General features: G+C 49.9%; 1 protein-coding gene across 5 annotated transcripts in view; it reads left to right on the top strand.

Moving 5' to 3' along the window:
- STX18 (syntaxin 18) overlaps window positions 1-19368 on the top strand; it is a 123144-nt gene that overhangs the window by 83831 nt on the left and 19945 nt on the right. For all 5 annotated transcript variants that reach the window (XM_058723102.1, XM_058723104.1, XM_058723106.1 and 2 more), the window contains 3 exons: window positions 897-974; window positions 1139-1205; window positions 15854-15969. In XM_058723102.1, coding sequence (XP_058579085.1) covers window positions 897-974; window positions 1139-1205; window positions 15854-15969 — 261 coding nt within the window. The remainder of the gene's footprint in view (window positions 1-896; window positions 975-1138; window positions 1206-15853; window positions 15970-19368) is intronic.

The following is a 19368-nucleotide window of genomic DNA, read 5'->3' as shown; positions in this document are numbered from 1 at the left end:
AATTTTGTGTGCAGTCTCACGGTTCCGCTGAACTCAGGGGAATCTCAGGTTACGCAGCCATATGATAAAAACGTGATTCATGTCCTGTCCCCCTAAGGGCCTGTACATTCATTGAAATCACCTAGAAAATACATGATTGTGAATAAAATCAGCAATTAGGTACCAAACCGTGTGAGCTTGGGCTTCTTGTTGACTGAACCGTGGCAGTTTCTTTGTGCTCAAAGAAAGAAAGAAAGAAACAGGGCTCCAAATTGCCTTTGGGATTAGCAGTAATATATGCTAAGTGCTGCCAGAGGGCCTGCCCGCCGTAGGCACCCGCTCTCCCAGTGAGTGGGAGCTGTCCTGCCAAAATGGATGGCATGGACTCGGAGACAACGTGATCGTTGCAGAAGCCGGGCATCCTTGTGGCTAAGACAGTCCAGGAAGGTTTCCTTGAGAAGGAAGGCCCACCTCCAGGTCTGAGGGGCGCTTGGAACGTGAATGGCTGAGGGGGAGGACGGAGCATTCCAAGCTGGAAAACAGCACCGACCGGCCGGCTGGTGTGTGGTTTGAGTTTGATTTAAACATGTTCCTTGAAGGTCAGCTTGAGCATTGGGTGCTGTTAGTACAAACGGGGTCGGCTCTCCAGAAGCGAGCCGCATCGAGTACAAGCCCTGTGTGCCGTAATAAACCATAAATTCTTTGACTGTAGTTTTTCTACAGGTTTAATCTTTTGCTCGTGCGAAGCCCAGTAAATCTTGCTCTTTTACAAATGGAATGGCACTTGACAGAAGGCTTGTTTTATAGCCGTATTTTTAAAAATACTTTCCGCAGAGAAACTGTTCTAAGGAAGCTGATGAATTGTTCTTCGGTGTAATTGAATACGGAGACCTGACTGTTGTCCTTTTCTGTTCCAGCCCACAAGGAGGTACACTCCCAGCAAGTGAAGGAGCACAGGAGTGCCGTTTTGGATTTCACTGAAGATTACTTGAAAAGTATTGCGTTTTATCTTAAGGGTCAAACGTGGCATTGCACGACAGACGTGATGCGAGATGTAGCTTTGCTAGCTGAAGCCCATAGTGTCTCATTATGTTTCGTGACACCCTTGCCTGACAAGCGGTTTTAAATGGTCTCTGTTCTGGTGTTTTCCCTACAACAGGAGTTTGTAAACTTTACTCAGAACAAAGAGCCATCCGAGTTAAGCGAGTGGTGGATAAGAAGAGACTGTAAGTATTGTCTCTGTTGGTGTTCCGTAATTAATAATAGTAATAACGACAATGGACGTTTGTAGAGTCTTCATGCTTTACAACGCACGGAGCTCGGGTGTCCTCGGAAAATGCCATAGCCAGGCCTTACTGAGCCCTGACTGTGCTGGGCACGGTACCAGATTCGTCGCTAGCTCGCAGCTGCCCTACGGGGCAGGTACTGTTGTTATCCCCGATTTCCGGACGGGGCGGCCGCTGTGGGGCGGCTGTGGGGAACTCAGGAGGTAGCAGCTCTGCGGTTCGAGCCCAGGCTGTGTGGTTCAGAATTCACACGCACGCCCATCCTGTGCAGATAGCCCTGTGAGGCTGGCGCGGTTTTAGCCATCTCACCTCTTTCTCTTTGCGCCCCCCTTCCCCGCCGCCTCCCCCGTGCCGCTCCTCGTGGTCTCTCAGAGTGTTTTCCTGAGGCCGGAGCTGGGGCGCAGCAGCCAGTGAGGCCCCCCCCCCCCCCCCAGCTCACCCACAGCACGCACCTCCCTTCTAACAAGGCACCCGCTCGGTGCCGGGCGCTGTCACAAACCCCCTTTGGCAGGCGAGGACATTAGAGCCCCAGCAGGTTAAATGACTTGCCCAAGGCCACACAGCCAGGAAGCAGCAGAGCCACGCTTCGGCATCTCCCGTGGCACGTGTCTGTCCCCCGAGCTGTCCTCCCTGGAGGAGCACGTGCCGATTTGTGGGGCACAGGGACTCAAAACTGCTTCCCCTCCAGCTGCCCAGCCTGAGACAGGGTTCTTAAATGAGCGAGGAGCGAAGGTCCGGGCTTCAACTCTTGACCACTTCTGAACTGGTCTTGAGAAGACTGGAGGGTGTTCTTTCAGAAGGTAACAGTACGTACTATCGGGCGGCAGTTTTTCTTAATTCCGATTGTGTCGAGACCCCCAGCGCCAGCCCCGGTTCGGTGCTGCACTAGCAGGGCCTGTGGGACTCAGGGCCGAGATCATCTGCGGTGAGAGGGCACGGAGCAGACGGCGAAGGGAAAGGGCACCCAGGCGAGGTGCAGAGGAAGCCGGGAGCAGGCTTCTAAGGGTCCCCTCCAGTGGAGTCACACAGGATGTGACTTGTGACCACTTGTGTGAACTGGCCACTGGGGAAGCTTATTAGAAGCTCACTGGCCCAGGGATTTTACTGGGGGGCTGCTCACAAAGGCGCCTTCTGCTTGGCACTTACCAAAATTCCAGACTCCCAGAAGGAAAGCCCGTGTTCCGCATGAACCACACTGTTCGCACAACGGTTCAAGCACAGGGAGCCACTCTTAGCAGTTAGGGTTGCGGGAACCCTCCCGAAGTCCCAGTTCCCAGACACCAGCCCAGGGCTGAGCCTGTGCACAGGTCTTTCCAGAGAGCAGTCTCGGGCCTGCGCGGATACTTGTCCCCACGCTGGTGAGACGCATTTGAAATTGTAAATGCCAACAAGTGGAAGCATTTGCAGGGGATACTAAGTGGATACGTTAATGTGTGTTACCTGTCGGCAAATAATTACTTGTTTATTACACAAGGCAATGAGGAGAGGCAAGGGGGGAGAGAGAGAGAGAGAGAGAGAGAGAGAGAGAGAGAGAGATTGAGAGAGAGTCAGTCTCTGCCCTCAAGGAGCTAAGACTCAGGCTGGTTGCCATGGAAACATGAAAAGGTAGCCAGTTTCATCAGGATGTCTCATAACTAATTAGCAAGTTCAGAAGGGGAAACGGTGCCATCGAGTAGCACAGCATCGTGCCTCAGAGCCCAGACTACGCCAGACAGCCTGTGTTCCTGTCCCCCCTCTGCCACTTACCAGCTGTGTGACTTTGGGACGATTGCTTGACTTCTCTACGCCTTTGTTTCCTCACTCGTAAAGTGGAGAAATTCAAAATACCTACGTTGGTGGGTTGTGAGAACAAAATGCATCGGTGTATGTAGGGCAAGCGTTTGCATGTGTTCATTTGGACTGTTACCTCCGGTGAAGCGTTTACCGCGTTTTTACCAATGTGTCAGCTTATTTCATCTGATCCCCGACATTTGATCCTCCCTGTTAATATTAAGTATGAGCATCTGGTTTTGTAGAGGAGATTGAGGCCCCGGGGAATCTGGATGACTTGCCCCGCCCCCCCACAGCCACAGCAAGGTTTGAACCCCGGGGCAACGTGGCGGATTTCGCAGACAGCAGGCTTTGCGTTGGATCCCAGAAAGGGACGACAGAGAAGGCAGGCAGTCCAGGCTTGGGGAGGGGTGTGGGAGGAGGGGTGCCCAGAGCCAGCCCTGAACAAGAAGAGTGGGCTCTGGCCGCGTGTGACTTACCGTCCACACGGGGTGGCGGTCACTCTGCCTCCCAGCCACCAGCCAGAGAGGCACCCGTTTCTGCCTCCCCAGCCAAGCGGACCCTGGCACTTGAGGCTCAACAGGCACCCCGGGTCGAGTGAGAACGGGCTTTTGCTGCTGCCGCCTCAGTTCTTGGTTCTCAGCGGAGGTTTTGACCAATTAACGTCAGTCAGATGGGAGTTGTTCTCATTTTCACAAGTCAAGTACAGCCTCGTCTCCTGCCGGATAGCTGCCCTGTGCCAGTTACTTTGAGCAAAAGACCTTGAGGGAAATAACTGTGTGACCCTCACGGTGTAGTCCAGCCTCCTTCTAGTTCTTTCCTCACCTTGTCCCAGAAGACATTGCCCAAAACATACATGAAATTTTACCACTCTCTTGCTCCCCATGTCTTACCAAAGCAGAGCTTCGTAGCATGGCATTCAAGGCTCGTGATTGGACAGCGGCCTTTGTCTCTTGGTCGGTCCCTGTGGATCTCTGCTCTGACCATACGTGACTCCCTCTGTGTTCTGAAGAGGCCTTGTGCTTTGAAGCCCTCATGCCTTAATGCTCACTGATTTCTCTGCCCAGAATGCCTTTCACGGAACCCTGTATCTTCTGTCCCTCCTCCCTTCCCTCCTCTGGCAAGCAAACTGATGTATCCTTCCAGCCCCAATTAGGATGCTGCTTGCTCTCCAGAGACTTCCTGGCTCCCGCAGGCCGTGCTGGTGGCTCCTTTGTGGGTCCCCTGCTCACCGTCATGGCCCGTGTAACCCACATGCTCTCGGAGGGCTGCCGTCGCACCACCCGAGCCCATTACGTGGCACCATGCCTGGCCTGGCCTGGGGAGGCCACTCACTGAGGGCTCTCGAGTGAAAGAGTGACAGGGTGCCTGAAGATAAGTTGCCTGTGAGGGTTTTTACCGTCAAGTCGGATCTGTGGGAACTTTGCTTTTGTATTATTTTGTTTTGATTGGTGATAGTTATTGATAAAAATCATTCTCATAAAACGGATTCGAAAAACCCAAGGGCTCATGTTTTATGGCAGTGTTGTTTCTATCGTGTTTCTTTCGTTCTTGGCAAAAGTAAAGCCTATTTATTAGTTAAGGAACTGCTTGTTTTCAATCTGTCATAGTATAGGATAAAAGGTACTCTATGCTGGTATTTTTTTCAGACAAGGTGATAGCACACTAATCTCTCCTATCAAAGGGCACTTACTTGCATGAGGTTTTTGCTCACGTAGCCAGAAGTAGTCTCAGCTGACCTTTCTGCAGTTCCCTGTCTATGACTGTTTTCTTAGAAGGGTAGCACCCTTGTTAAATGTGACTTTTTTCTTCCATTCCCCTGACAACTGTACAGCAAAAGAAAAAAACAAATACGAGATAGAGATCATGTATGTTCCACGAAGCCTGAAATATTTACCATCTGGCCCTTTACAGAAAAAGCGTGCCGACCCCTGGCTTACAACAGGCTTTCTGAGGTGAAGGACCGCTTTTTTTTGTTGTTCGTTCTTTGCCATCCATCGTGGATGGAGGTGTATTCCACTGCGCAGGTCGGGTTCACAGCTTGGGGCGCGGGCGACCCTGCCACCATAGTTTGAGCTGAACCGATGAGCAGGATGTGTTTCTGATGAAGGGGCAACGTCAGATCGCCGTAAATGTCTCTGTATGTTTACTCTGTGTTTTTATCCTCGTCTTGTAGCAGACCAGTAACAAACAGTCGGTAGCCTGGTGCTGGTCTGCGGAGCCCCTTTTGTGCGGCCCTGGCTTGGTGCCCAGTAAATACCTGTGTGGGTGTGGAGATGACTTGCTCAAGGTGGCGTGAGGTTCTCCTGCTGTGGGAGCACACGGTGCCTGTGCCAGAGGAGATACCTTCGTCTGAAAGTCACTTTTGAAATGATGGAACGATACTGAAAATACCTTTTTTCTACCTAGAGCCTTTGTTGGGGGCAGAAAAGAAGTGTAAGAGCCATACTTAACTCTGGAACATTAATCACTTTTCTCTAACTTTTGTATAAGGGCAAGAAGTTGTTCCACACGTTTTCTTGTTTCAAAACTGAAAAGTCTGTTTCTCTCCCTCTTTCTGCTCTTCTCAAAAATTTTTTTTGTTTTTGTTTTTTGAGAAAGAGTGAGGCTGCAGAGGGAGGGAGGGAGGGAGGGAAGGGGGTGGGGAGAGAGAGAGAGAGAGAGAGAGAGAGAGAGAGAGAGAGAGAAAATGAATGAATGGAAATATGTCACGTAGGCTCAGCGTGCGTGGGGCTCCATCATCATGACCCGAGCTAAAATCAAGAGTTGGATGCTCAAATGACTAAGCTACCCAGGCACCCCTGTTTTTCTCAGATTTTAAATAGAATCCCCAGATTTTCAAATAAGGGATTTGGAAACAGATGTTGGCCAGGTGGAAACTGTGTTGATTGCAGTTAGGAAATGAGCAGGCTTCAGTTAGAGAAATCAATTTAAATAAATCATGGGGTATAAACTGATCATTCTGATGACTTTTTAAAAGTTGCTTTTTTCAAAGTGCCTTCAACTAGTTAATTTGCAATTTCCCTGAGGATTGCAAGAGACATTCTGTGTATAATGAGATCTGTTTTTATCACTGTTTAAAAAAAAAAAAAAGGCTCTCAGCTTTGTCTCCTGCATTGTAATCTTTTATTCATTTTAAATTGAAAACTGGCACATTAGTATACTCTCCACACAAAGGATCACAGACATTCCCAGAGCCCTTTATTTAAAAGTCAGTTAAGCCCTTCTTCCTCAACAATTCAGTCCTGCAGCCCCAGGGTGGGGCAGGGTCAGGTGGGTGTGTAAAGCGGTGGGGGCCACAGCTCGGAAGGGTAGGTCAGGTCCTGAGCCTGAGTGGGGGGGGGGGGTGCACCCTTGTCGGGGAAGAGTGGCAGTGGAGAGGACTCTTTGGTTATATAATAGGAGGGTTGGTCAAACAAGTGAATACATAAGGATGATGGAAGCTGGTTTTGCACATTCCGGGAAGTGAAAGGGATAAAACCAGAATGAACCCTGTGGTGTTAGATTGGAATGAAAGGTGTGGGTGCGAACTCATGGTTTGCAGTTTGCATAGATAGATGCAGAACTAGCTATGGTTGTAAGTGAGTATGTGTGTGTAGGTGTGCAAATGGCCTGGAAGCAGGGACACCCCAGTAGCGATAAGCATACTTAGCATTCAGATCTTGGCTTCTAAGTAGCAATTTCAGCTTCCAGGAACCAGAGCTCTTTGCAGAAATGGCTCCGTCTGGGGCCAGAGGAGGGAAAAGTATAAAATGAGCCTGGAACCTTTGTCATAGCAGGCAGCAGGGAAGGGCTCAGAGGATGATGGGGACATGGGAAAAGGACAGTTTGAAGGGGCTTCGACTGGCCAAATTTGAGACAGTTTGAGCATCAAATCAATGCTAGTAGCAGAAGGTAACCTGAATAAAATAGGACATCTTGCATCCATCTAGATAGGAATCCGTAAGTGAGTAAGTACATTGAAGGTTTGGCATTGATAACTCCATCGCATCAAAGCACTCCTTCCCCCAGTACTCAGACTTACAAAGGGGGAAGAGTAGCTTCCGCAGTGGGGAAGCCTGGCAGCCACCACCTTAACCAAGTGACGGAGGGAAATCTGGGACAACCTGCTAGGAGGCCCTGGGGAGAACGTAGATGAGTGTCCCTCTTTTATGCCAAAGATGCATAATCTGTCTCCAACCGTGGGGAACAGCAGACAAACGCAAGCTGAGGGGTTTCTTAGAGGATAGCTGGCACGTTATTGTGTCCCAAGGTCATGAAACTCGGGGAAAGGCCGAAGAACTGTTTACACCAGAGGAGCCTAACAAAAAACAACCACTGGATGCACTGTGTGATTTTGTCCTAAAGGACGTCCGCGAGGCAGCTAGTCCAGTTAGAATGGGGTCCAGGGAAAGGCTGGAAGTCACGTGTTGACGTGAAATTCCCGATTTTTTGGGGCGCCTGGGTGGCGCAGTCGGTTAAGCGTCCGACTTCAGCCAGGTCACGATCTCGCGGTCCGTGAGTTTGAGCCCCGCGTCAGGCTCTGGGCTGATGGCTCGGAGCCTGGAGCCTGTTTCCGATTCTGTGTCTCCCTCTCTCTCTGCCCCTCCCCCATTCATGCTCTGTCTCTCTCTGTCCCAAAAATAAATAAAAAATGTTGGAAAAAAAAAAAAAAAAAAAAAGAAATTCCCGATTTTTGATGGTTATATTCTGGTTGTGTCAAAGAATGCTCTTGTTTTCAGGGAATCCTGAAATACTCAGAGGGAAAAGGGCATCAGGTTGGCAATTTACTGTCTGATGGTTCAGGAGAAAGCATTCTTTGTACTCAAGATTTTTGTGCATGTGATTGTTTCGCGACAAAATAAAAGCCTACAAGATCCCATGTCACATTTATTAGAATAGCCAAAATAAAAGTGACAGGTGTTGGGGGTGGGGGGTGTGTGTGCAGCAGCTGGAACTCTCACCCACGGCTTCTGGGAGTATAAAAGAATTCTTTAGTAAATAGCCAAATAGTTCTCCAGAGGGCAGGGCCGTCCTGTGACCCAGAGGTCCCACTGCTGGCTTCCCTGTGCCTCCATATACCCTTGTGCCCTTACGTGCTTGGCAGAATATCACTCCTCTCTCAAGAGTGCGCCCAAGTGACTGCTCTGCGAAGCCCCTCGTAATGTCTACACTCGGAGTTGGTAGTAGAAGGAATTTGTAAAATACTTACATTTTACATGGTACTTTTCTCATCTACCATTTCATTTAGCCTTTGCAACAGCTTTGAGGTGCAATATTACTTCTGGAAGCCAGGTTTCTCATTGTCACAGACGTGAGGAAGGGAAAACCAGGATGAAGATCTGTTTCTTTGGGTTGGAACGAAAGCTACTGAAAGCCACTTTACAGATAAGGCAACTGAGGTCCAGCACTTAGAAGAGTAGCCAGGAGAGTATCGATTGTGTGCCGGCCTCCCCTGCTGGGTACGGCCTCGCGGTTGGTCCCAGTCTTGGCGAGAACACTTCTCCATCTTGCAGATGAACAAAACTCAAAGAGGATTGGGGAGAAAATGGTCACACTCTAATAAGCGGCAGGCTAGAATTCAAGCTCCCTCTCCTCTCCAAACCCCATTTCTAAATGTACCTTTCTCGGTCAGCCAGACAGTGTGGTAAGGACCGTATCTCTGACCGCCGTGGGACTTGTGGACCCTGTCGGCCTAGAGGGTCTTAGAAGGGCGGCAGGTTGGCGCTGCTGAGCAAACCACCGAGGAGAAGGCCGCCCATCGCTCACACATGCGGCTACCGCCCCCCTCCCCACCCTCTCCCCTGCCGGTCTGTCAGGCCTCCTTAAATCATCCCACACTTCCCACACAGCACCGACCTGGAAGACCAGCCCTGGCTGGGCCAGCAGTCAGGCCGCACTGGGTCCCTTGCACAGACTAGAGAGGGGTGGCCCCTCCCCCGGAGTTTTAAAACTGTTGATGGATTGTGTCAGCTGGTTTCTTCTGTTCTTCTGGTCTGCACCTTGCTAGAAGAAAAAGTGCATGTAGCTTTGGGATTGCACAAGACGTTTTCTTTATGAAACCACTCTGCCTTTTCTTACTTACACGGTCATGATAGCCGTAGCGGTGGTAGTTAGGGTGGTAGGAACAGCCAGCTTGTGCAGCTCTTGGCACATGCTGTGCAGTGTGCTCGGCATTTGCATACTCAGCATTTGCATACTCAGCATTTGCATACAAGCCAGTAGAAGGTACCATGTTGAACAGAAGTAGTCAGAACTGGGGAGCCCCTGGGGGGCTCCGTCGGCTCAGCATCTGACTCCTGATTTGATTTCGGCTCAGGTCATGATCTCACTGTTCATGACACTGAGCCCCACACCGGGCTCTGTGCTGACAGCACGGAGCCTGCTTGGGATTCTCTCTCCCCCCTCTCTGCCCCTACTTCGCTCGTGTTCTTTCTCTCCCTCAAACTTAAAAAAGTAGAATGGACATCCTTGCCTTGTCTGTTTAAGGGGCAAGGATTTAGTTCGATGCTAGCTGTAGGTATTCTGATATCTTCTGATATGGCTGCTCTATATCAGGGTAAGGAAATGCCCTTCTTTGTCACGCGTTCCCAAGACTCCCCTCTGGTTCCGTGATTTGCTAGGAGGACTCCTAGAAATGCTGCTGGACTCATGGTTAAAGTATACAGATTAAAAGCAGCAAGGCTAAATAACAGGCATGTAAGACAAAGTCCCGGAGAAACCTAGATGAAGCTTCCAGTTGTCCTCTGAAAACCGCACCTAATTCTCCCGGCAATGAAAATGTGTGATGTCTGGCAACACGTACGGGCTATTGTCAACCGGGGAAGCTCGCTAGAGCCTTGGCACGCAGGGTTTTCACTGGGAGTCAGTCATGTAGGCACGGAGCACCCAAATAGCCGACCTTCGTTACTCCGTCTCCAGTCCCTCCAGAGGTCAGGTCCGCACAGTCTGGTCCGAGGCCCCCATCAGAGATCACATGGTTGGCATAAACTCTCTGGTGTGGTCCAAGGCACCAGGTATACAAAAACACTGCTTATCAGGCAGGATATTCCAGGAGCACGGAGGTTTTCTTCCAGGAACTGGTCCAGGGCCAGTTTCTTTCTAACGGGCAGAGTTGGCACACCCCAAACCTGCGGAGTCAACCTTTTCCTGCACACCTTCTAGTCCTAGTTTGTGAACGGTTTTTATCTTGAAGGGATCTTGAATTTTTCAAGTGCTCTTTCTGCATCTAATGAGATGATATTGTGGTTTTCTTCTTTTCTTTTAATGTAGTGTATTACATTGATTTAAAAATGTGAAACCAGGGGCGCCTGGGTGGCGCAGTCGGTTAAGCGTCCGACTTCAGCCAGGTCACGATCTCGCGGTCCGTGAGTTCGAGCCCCGCGTCAGGCTCTGGGCTGATGGCTCGGAGCCTGGAGCCTGTTTCCGATTCTGTGTCTCCCTCTCTCTCTGCCCCTCCCCCATTCATGCTCTGTCTCTCTCTGTCCCAAAAATAAATAAAAAACGTTGAAAAAAAAAATTAAAAAAAAAAAAATGCTCCGCAGCTATTTAAAAAAAAAAAAAATGTGAAACCAACTTTGCATACCTGGGGTAAACCCCCCTTGGTCATGATGCATGGTTGTGTTTATATATTATTAAAATCGGTTCGCTTATATTTTGTTAAGGAGATGTACATTTATGCTCATTAAGGCGTTTGTCTAGTTTTCCTTTCTTGTAATGTCTTTGCTGGGTTTCCATACCAGAAACTCACAAAGTCTGTAATTGTTCTCTGTCCACTGGTGTTCAGGTCTACTGTATCCTGGCCTTTCTCCTCATTTTAGGGAGAAACGTGGAGTCTCTCACCACAAAGGATGCGGTGAGCTGTGGGTTTTCTGTCAGCATCTTAGCAGGTGCAGGACGTTCTCTCCTGTGCACAGTTCTTCCTCTTGTGTGCTTTGCCCCACAGCTGTGCGTGCACACGTTTTCGTGACGCCTTTCCACGTCGGCGTACCACTCCCAAGGTGATACAGCCAGTGCCACAGCGATGGGCGTTCGGATTCTTTCCAGGCTTTGACTATACTACAGTTGAATTACATAATTGTTACAATGAATGGCCTTGTACAAACCGTTTCATATTGTTGCTGTGTCTTTGGGATAGATTCACACAAGTAAGATTGTTGCGTTAGAGAGTAATAGGTCTGTAAATTTTTTTTTAAATGTTTTATTTAGTAGAGAGAGAGAGAGAGAGAGAGAGAGAGAGAGAGAACAAGCAGGGGAGGGGCAGAGGGAGGGCAGAGACAGAGCGGGGTGCAGAAGTTTGGAAGCGGGCCCTGCGATGATAACAGCGAGCCCATGTAGGACCCAGACTCACGAACTGCGAGATCACGACCTGAGCTGAAGTCAGACGCTCAACCAGCTGAGCTGCCCAGGTGCCCCGATACACATCACTAGACGTTACCACATTTCCCTCCATGGAACTTAACACCATTTGGCATTCATACCCATCAGTCTGTGCAAGTGTCTGCTTCTCCACAAACTGACCAACCCGGTAGTCTTGTGATTTTTTGCCAGTCTTCCAGAGCAAGAAATTATGTACTGGTGTGGTTTTTAATATGCGTCATCTTTTTAAAATATGTTAATATATTTTAATGTTAAATTTTAATATATTTTAATTTTAATATATTTAATACATATTTTTGAGAGAGAGTGCCTTCATGTGTGTATGAGCGGAGGAGGGGCAGAGGGAGAGAGAGAGAGAGAGAGGGAGGGAGAATGAATGTAAAGCAGGCTCCACACTCAGCACAGAGCCCAACTCGGGGCTTGATCCCACAAGCACGAGATCACGCATGACCTGAGCCAAAATCAAGAGTCGAACCCTTAACCAACTGAGGCACCCAGGCGCCACATGCATTATCTTATTTTGAGTGAGAGCAAGCATCTTTTCATATGTTTAACAGTTTTGGGTTCATAGCAACATTGAGCCGAAAGTACAGGGAGGCTCCGTGCACCCCTCCCTGGTCCCGCTCACTCACATCCCCTGCTGTCGGCATCCCCCACCACTTCTGGTGTGTTTTTGCCGGGCGAAAAAATATATCAAAAAATTTTTATGTAGTTAAATTCATCATTTTTTCCCTTCTTGCTTCTGGATTTTGAGTCATATGAACTTTTTTCCACACCTAGCTTAGAGAAGCATTGACCCGTGTGTTTCTCCCTTGTGTACGATTTATTATGTCTGTATCACTTGTGCGTTTGGACTTGATCTTGGTGCGCAAAGTGAGGAAACTTTGATCCTTCAGCCCCCCTTACTAAGCTTGTCTCGTGTGCTAAATACCTACATACATTCGAGCCTCTTTTTGAATTTTCTGTCAGTGGTTTGTCAGCCTTTCCAGGCCCTGATACCGCTCTCTCGTGTAGGGTTTTTCCGGGCACGTTTTGCTGGAAACATTCTCACGTCTATAGCACAGTTGAGTTTACAGTGAACACCACCTGTCAATCTTATCCTTTACGCTTTACTGCACGGTGCTTAGTCCTCTTACCTTCATGTCTTTTACAGGGAGTTGTGAGCATCAGCAGCTCTGTCATTAAGTGCAGTTCGATATTTATTTACAGTTTTTCCTAACATCCTTGCATGTTTCCGAGTGAATTTCATAATTGATTTGGTCTGGCTTCAGGATGGGGGAGGGGAACCTGCTGATATTTCTATTCGGATCGGTATGCTTCCATTTATAAATTAATTTAGGGAGAACCGACATCTTTTTTTTTTATGGCTAAAATAAGTTTGTTATTTATTTATTTGTGTTTGTTTCCTGTTTTTATTTAAATTGCAGTTAGTCATCAAGCCCCGCGTTGGGTTCTGCACTGACAACGTGGAGCCTGCTTAGGATTCTCTCTCTTCTCTCTCTCCCCCTCTCCCCCCACCCCTGCCAAAAACAAATAAACATTAAATAAATCCCAGTTTATATACAGTGTAATGTTAGTTTCAGGTGTAGAATTCACTGATTCAGCACTTGCATGTAACACCTGGTGCTCATCAGAAGTGCCCTCCTTAATCCCCATCACCTGTTTAACCCATTCCCCTGTCCTCCCCCCCATCCTCACCCCCACCTCCACTCCAGCAACCCTCTGTTTGTTCTCCATAGTTGAGTCTGTTTTATGCTTCGCCTCTCTCTTCCCATCACCCATGTTCATCTGTTTTGTTTCTTAAATTCCACGAGAACTGACATCTCTATGATATTTCTTTTTCCAATCCAAGAACATGATATCTCTTTCCATTTGTTATAGGATATTTTTATATCTTTGAAGACAATCTTTTAGTTTTTCACACATAGGCTTTGGGCTTTTCTTGTTCAGTTTATGCTGTGATACTTGTTGTCATTGTTAGTTGTTTATCTATTGTTTTGGCTATTGCAAATGGGGTCTTTTCCCCCTGAATCTTCTCACTATAAGCCTGGCACTTTTCAACGAACATTTAAGCCATTGTTTTGTTACTACAAGCCGTGCTGTGATGGATGTGTCTCTGTGTGTATTTGTGATGCTTAGAATAGCCGATAGATTTTCCAAAGGTGGCTGCATCCAAACATATCGCATCCCACATGGTCTTACTAAAATCGACTTCGCCACTGCTCCATTGAGAGGGAGATGTGAGGTCTGTGTCCCTCTCCTTGAGCCCGAGTGGACCATTGTCACTGCCTGGGCCGTGGTGTAGGACAGAAATGACGGTGTGACTCCTGCGGCTATTATAAAAGGCACTGCTGCCTCTGCCATTGGCTCAGACGCTCCTTGCGCTGGGGAGACAACGTGGCCCCTGACAGGGAGACGCGGCTCCGGGCCGGCACCCACCTGCAGTGGAGCCTTGTGAGGGAGCCTTGTCCCGATGAACCCTCCAGCCTCTGGCAAGCCTTTGGGTGACGCAGACCCAGCTGCCGTCGGGCTGCGCCCCGTGAAGGACCGGGACTTGGAACCGCCCCGCCAAGCCACTCCCACATTTGTGGCCCCAGACATGCTGATGGACGGTACCGATTATTGCTGTTTCAAGGCACTGAGCTTTAGGGTGATTTGTTTCCCAGCCGTAGTAGCTGGATGTTTAGGACAGTTGATACTATTGTCATTTTTGAGAATTCTTTTATGAATGTTGTAGCAGAGCAGTTCCTAAACAGCTTTTCTCAGAACCCTTGTCTTTTCCCAAAACTCCATGAAAATGGTCTCTGCAGCCAGGTTTTTTGGAAGAGACGTCCTTTTGGGAAATTCACAATGTATATTAGGATATTAAAGACTGAAAATGTGTAGAGTAAAATACCCATCCAGTAAAATACCCACCCAGCTTCCTCAAATTCGTTTGACCACAAGTCCTTCTCATGGGTCCTGATGGGTAGGATCCTCTTGATGGAGTTGTTAGGAGCGTGGCCTTGGAGGCAGGTTCCCTGAGGTCACGTTCCGGCCCAGCCATTTACTGACCATGTGACCTGGGAGAGTTTCCTAACTTCCGTATACCTCGGTTTCCTCCTCTGTAAAAAGGTCATTAATACCATTCCCTACCTCATAGGGACATATGGCATTCAGTAAGTGTGTCCACACAGCATACTTAGAAAAATGCCCAGTACATAATAAGCCCTCAGTAAATGTTAGCTGGCATTAGCAAGATCATCCTTACACGTATTTACATTGTTCTTTTTATTTATACGCTTTCTGGATGGTCATACAGAACTCATCATAGATCATTCTGGCAGTCCGCCTGTCATTGCTGTAGTGCTGTGTGGATTCCAGTGAAGCTATTACAAGGCTTGTTTCATAATCAAGTTTTTTCTCTTACTAGCTAATTACTGACCGTTGTAAGGTATCCATTCAGGCAACCTGTATTTCCTTTTTTTTTTTTTTTAATGTTTATTTTTGAGCGAGGGTGTGCAATTGAGGAAGGGGCAGAAGAGAGGGGGACAGAAGCAGGCTGCACGCTGACAGCAGTGAGCCTGATGTGGGGCTCGAACCAACGAACCACAAGGTCATGACCTGAGTCAAAGTTGGATGCTCAACCACCTAAGCCACTCAGGCGCCCACAAGCTGTATTTCTTAAACACTGAATCCCGGGTACTCATCTGGGACCTTGGGCTGTGAAGCAACCACGGCTTACGGCCCAGACCCCTGCTCTGAGAGCACACACCCCTGGGGAGTGGGGCAGGCAGTAAACAAGTGAACTGGGCCATTCCAGACCGGTGGCCGCTGTGAAGACAAGGGCTGTGGCACAGGGGGACGTGGGGGAGCCTGTCTGAGATCGCAGGGTCGGAGAAGGCCTCTCTGGGTGAGCGCGATGAAGCCTGGCCCCCAGGTGAGGCCGTGCGGCCACAGGAGGAGCCCTGGGGCGGCTGCCACGTGCAGAGGCCATGGCTCCTGAGACCAGTCACTTCCATCCGGTGGATATTTAAAGACTTGTGCTTTTACAGTTAATTCTTCTAAGATATTCCTTACACATACTACATAACGTGTGTGCCCGTGTGTGCATGTGTATGTAGTTAGCCACACTTTTGCGTTGGTGGGAAACAGCCAGCTCCTGGATTGAACAGTCAGCTTTTGCCACGCAGCTGTTGGGTGTGGTGTCGGTCTGTGGGGCAGGGTTGTGCATTCTCTCCTTCATCTGTTGACTGCACTCGCCCCCCACCCCCACCCCCACCCCCACCCCGTGCAGGCAGTGACGCTGGCACCTTGTAGTGAGTGTCCCGCGGGAGGTGTGTTGGGATGGCCGCTGGTCAGCAACTCTGCTCTCTGGCGGAGAGCACAGAACAAGTGTGTGGGGGTCACGAGTGACTGCGTGTGTTATCAGGACAGAATCTTGTAGAAGCAATTTATGTGATGGCTAATTATTTATTTAGATCTAAGCTGGAACCGGAACCAAGGACAAAGACCAGGGAATCCGTGTCTTCTGAGAAAGTTTCACGGAATCCTTCACAAGACTCTGAAGAAAAATCTGTCACTGAAGAATATCCAGGTATGCATCAGAATCTTCCTTATGACACGTTGGCACAAATACAAAGTAGACAAAGAAGGAACACAGTCCTAGACAGCTTGTGGTGTTTGTATTTGCATAAAGCGAGGGAAACACAGAAGGGCCGGCTCTCTTCTGTCCCGGTTGGAGCTAGTGACTATCGGGCCGGCACAGGGGGCTGCTGCAGTCACCTGGGAGCTGGCGGGGTCCAGGGAAGGGGCCTGGGTCGTGGTGCACCACGAGGGTGGGGACTGGAGACTGAGGACCAGGAAGAAAAGAAGAGCTCTCTGCCCGAGGAATAGTGCACGCCAGTCTCAGGGGCCCCGGCACCCACGTGCTGTGCCGTCCCCGTGATCTCGGCATACTGTTAGCGTTGACCCTGCCTGGCCGCCGTGTGTGGACAGTGTGTGCCTGGTTTGCTCTATCTCAGGTGTGGCGGCCGTGGAATTTTGCTTTGCGTGAATCCCGGGATGCTGGTGATCCAGGGGCCGAGAGTCAGTCCCCTCTTCCGTATTGTCACAGTGGCTCTCATTTACCGCACGTCTCCCAGATGCCAGGCACCGCCCTGAATCTTTACGGACATCACCGCCACCCTTAGAGCAGGCCTCTGGAATGCATTTCATGGACCTGTTTTTCAGATGAGCCTTCTGAAAGGCTCCGAGAGGCTGGGAAACTGAAAAGCTCATAAATGGTGGACCCAGGATATATATGCCTCCCCATCTGATTTATTCCCTGCTTTTTACAAGAGAGGGGATTCAGAATGCAGCGTAGGAATGAGCGCCTGAAAGATGCCAGAGGCCCTTTCTGTAGTTGGGAACCGTGTCGGGGGGCAGGGAGACTGGTGTCTCACAAGCCCCTTCGCTGTGCTGGGTTCCTGCTGGGGCATCAACAGGTCGAGTCTCCTTGGGTCTTTGAGGTGGTGCTGTCGCCATTTATGTGTGACGAAATCGAGAAACCAAGGAAGGGGCAGCACCTGAGTCACTCTTTGTAGAGCCCGAGCCCGTCCTCTCTGGTGGCTGCCTTGACCCCGTGGGCCAGAGGCTTTTTGCACACCTCCGTGTCCACTGGTCCCTAATGAGGGAGAACCCCGACATCACTCGTGAACTAACGGGGCCTGCCCTTCCTAAGACAATACACAGGGATACCCTGTTTGCATTTACTCAAACCAGACACAGAATGCTCGTTTAATCATTCATTCATGCAAGAAGTATTGTTGGGGCTGACGAGAGTGGGGAGAAGCCAGTGCAGGTTCTTGGGGCCCAGCTGAGGGTAGATCTCACGTGAAGAGATGTAGCCAGTCTGCCCTCGCAGAGCCGGGTAACAGGAGAGATTGGGCCTGTCAGAGAGGTCAGAGACCTTGATATTTCAGTAAAGACCCAAGGGCAGTGAGGAGCGAGCCCCGTGTCTCCTGGGGGGAGGGTGTCACAGGCAGAGGACATTGGAAGTGCAGAGGCTCCGAGACGGGGGCCTGCCTCGTGGTGGGGGAGCGGCCTGGAGGCTGGAGAGCAAGGGAGAGGGCAGGGGGCCACCCAGCCGGGAAATACCCGGGCACCAAAGTCACGGAGCCGAGGACTGTGTTACGTTTTTTTTCTTAATTTTTTTTTTAATGTTTGTTTATTTTTGAGAGAGAGACAGCGTGAGCAGGGGAGGGGCAGAGAGGGAGGGAGAAATGAAATCCAAAGCAGTCTCCAGGCTCTGGGCTGTCAGCACAGAGCCTGACGTGGGGCTCGAACTCACGAACCGTGAGATCACGACCTGAGCCGACGTCGGACACTCAACTGCCTGGGCCACCCAAGTGCCCTGGGGACTGTGGGTTTGACTCTGAAGGAGGTGGGAAGCTGTGGGGAGGTTTGCACAGAGCACTGTCAAACCCAGTGTGAGCAGGGCCCCTGTGGTTGCTCTGTTGAAGAGAAATAGTGACGGTTAAGAGCCTGCTGCAGTCACCCGGAACAAGGTACTGGTGAGCACACACACGGTGGCAGGGGAATGGGGGGACGTGGTGGAGTTCTGGGCTCGTTCTGAAAGTAGAGCCACAGAAATCGCTTCCTGTACGTAGACGTGAGAGGCAGGAGGGGTGGAGGAAGGCTGGGGTGGTTTTGACGAGGGAGAGGTCTGCTGTCCTTCCCTGAGATTCGGAGATGGGTTTGATCAGGAGCTCAGTGTGGGGCTCGTTGACTTTGAGATGCTTGGCAGAGAGGTTGGTCGGGAGTTGGGTTCATGAGTCTAGAGGTCAGGGGACAGGTCTGTAGGCAGCACCGATCCCCTGAGACAGGCCGGGGTCCCCCCAGAAGGAGGACGGGTAAAGGGAAGATGAAGGACCGAGGCCTCCCAGCACCTCCCGTCTTCCCTGCTTTATCCTTTTCCCCGGCACGTACCGCTAGCCTTCTGTTTGTTGCAGTCATTTATATTCTTCAGGACCTGTCTCTCCTACTAAAATGTAGCTCCCACGAGGACAGGAATGTCTGTGTTTTGTTCACTCTTCTCCCACTGGCACCCAGAACAGTGCCTGACACCGAGGAAGTGCTGAGTAAGTCTTCCTTGAAGAAAGCGGAGGAAGATGGGGAGGGAGGGAGGTGATTTGAAAGGCTGATTGCCTTTAGATGCTGTGGAAGTGTTTCCTCATGTAAAAGGAACTAATGCCTCTGGGCAATAGAAAGTAAATGGTCAGAGTAAAAGAACACTCCCTCAGAGTTTATATTTTTATTGTAAAGTCAGCATTTGTTGTTTTATAATCACAAGTTATCACGAGTTATTAGCCCACCATATATTAAAATGGGAAAACTCTCCAGTTTAGCTTCTGACCGCTGCTTAGGACCCAGAATGGTTTGAAGAGTGTCTCTTCTGGGGCATCGTGATCCCAGCTCCAACACCTACTGGCACTTCTGAGCACCAGCTCCCCCATTTAAAAAAATAATTTTTTTTTAACGTTTATTTATTTTTGAGAGACAGACAGGGTGTGAGTGGGGGAGGGGCAGAGAGAGAGGGAGACACAGAATCCGGAGCAGGTTCCGGACTCCGAGCTGTCAGCACAGAGCCCGACGCGGGGCTCGAACCCACGAACTGTGAGATCATGACCTGAGCTGAAGTCGGACCCTTAGCCGACTGAGCCACCCAGGCGCCCCACCAGCTCCCCCATCTTTAAAATGGGAGTGATGATACCTACCTTTCAGGGGTACAAGGGGGAGGGTGTGAGGTTGTCATTGGTGCTGCCTTTGCTTACTGCTCTCCTTGTGTGTTGAGACACTCCCCCACGCCCGTCTTGGTCCTGGGATGTCTTTCTGAGATGCCCTGTGGCCAGTCCTCTCCTGCCTTTTCCCCTTCAGCCTGGCACCTGCCTGCTTCTGCTGGCTCAGCCTCACTGTCCCCTCAACTCCACAGGCCACCCTTTCCTTCAAGGTCATT

The sequence above is a fragment of the Neofelis nebulosa genome, chromosome 3, assembly GCF_028018385.1.
Source record: "Neofelis nebulosa isolate mNeoNeb1 chromosome 3, mNeoNeb1.pri, whole genome shotgun sequence".
Taxonomy (NCBI): domain Eukaryota; kingdom Metazoa; phylum Chordata; class Mammalia; order Carnivora; family Felidae; genus Neofelis; species Neofelis nebulosa.
This window is presented reverse-complemented; position numbering and strand designations above follow the sequence as displayed.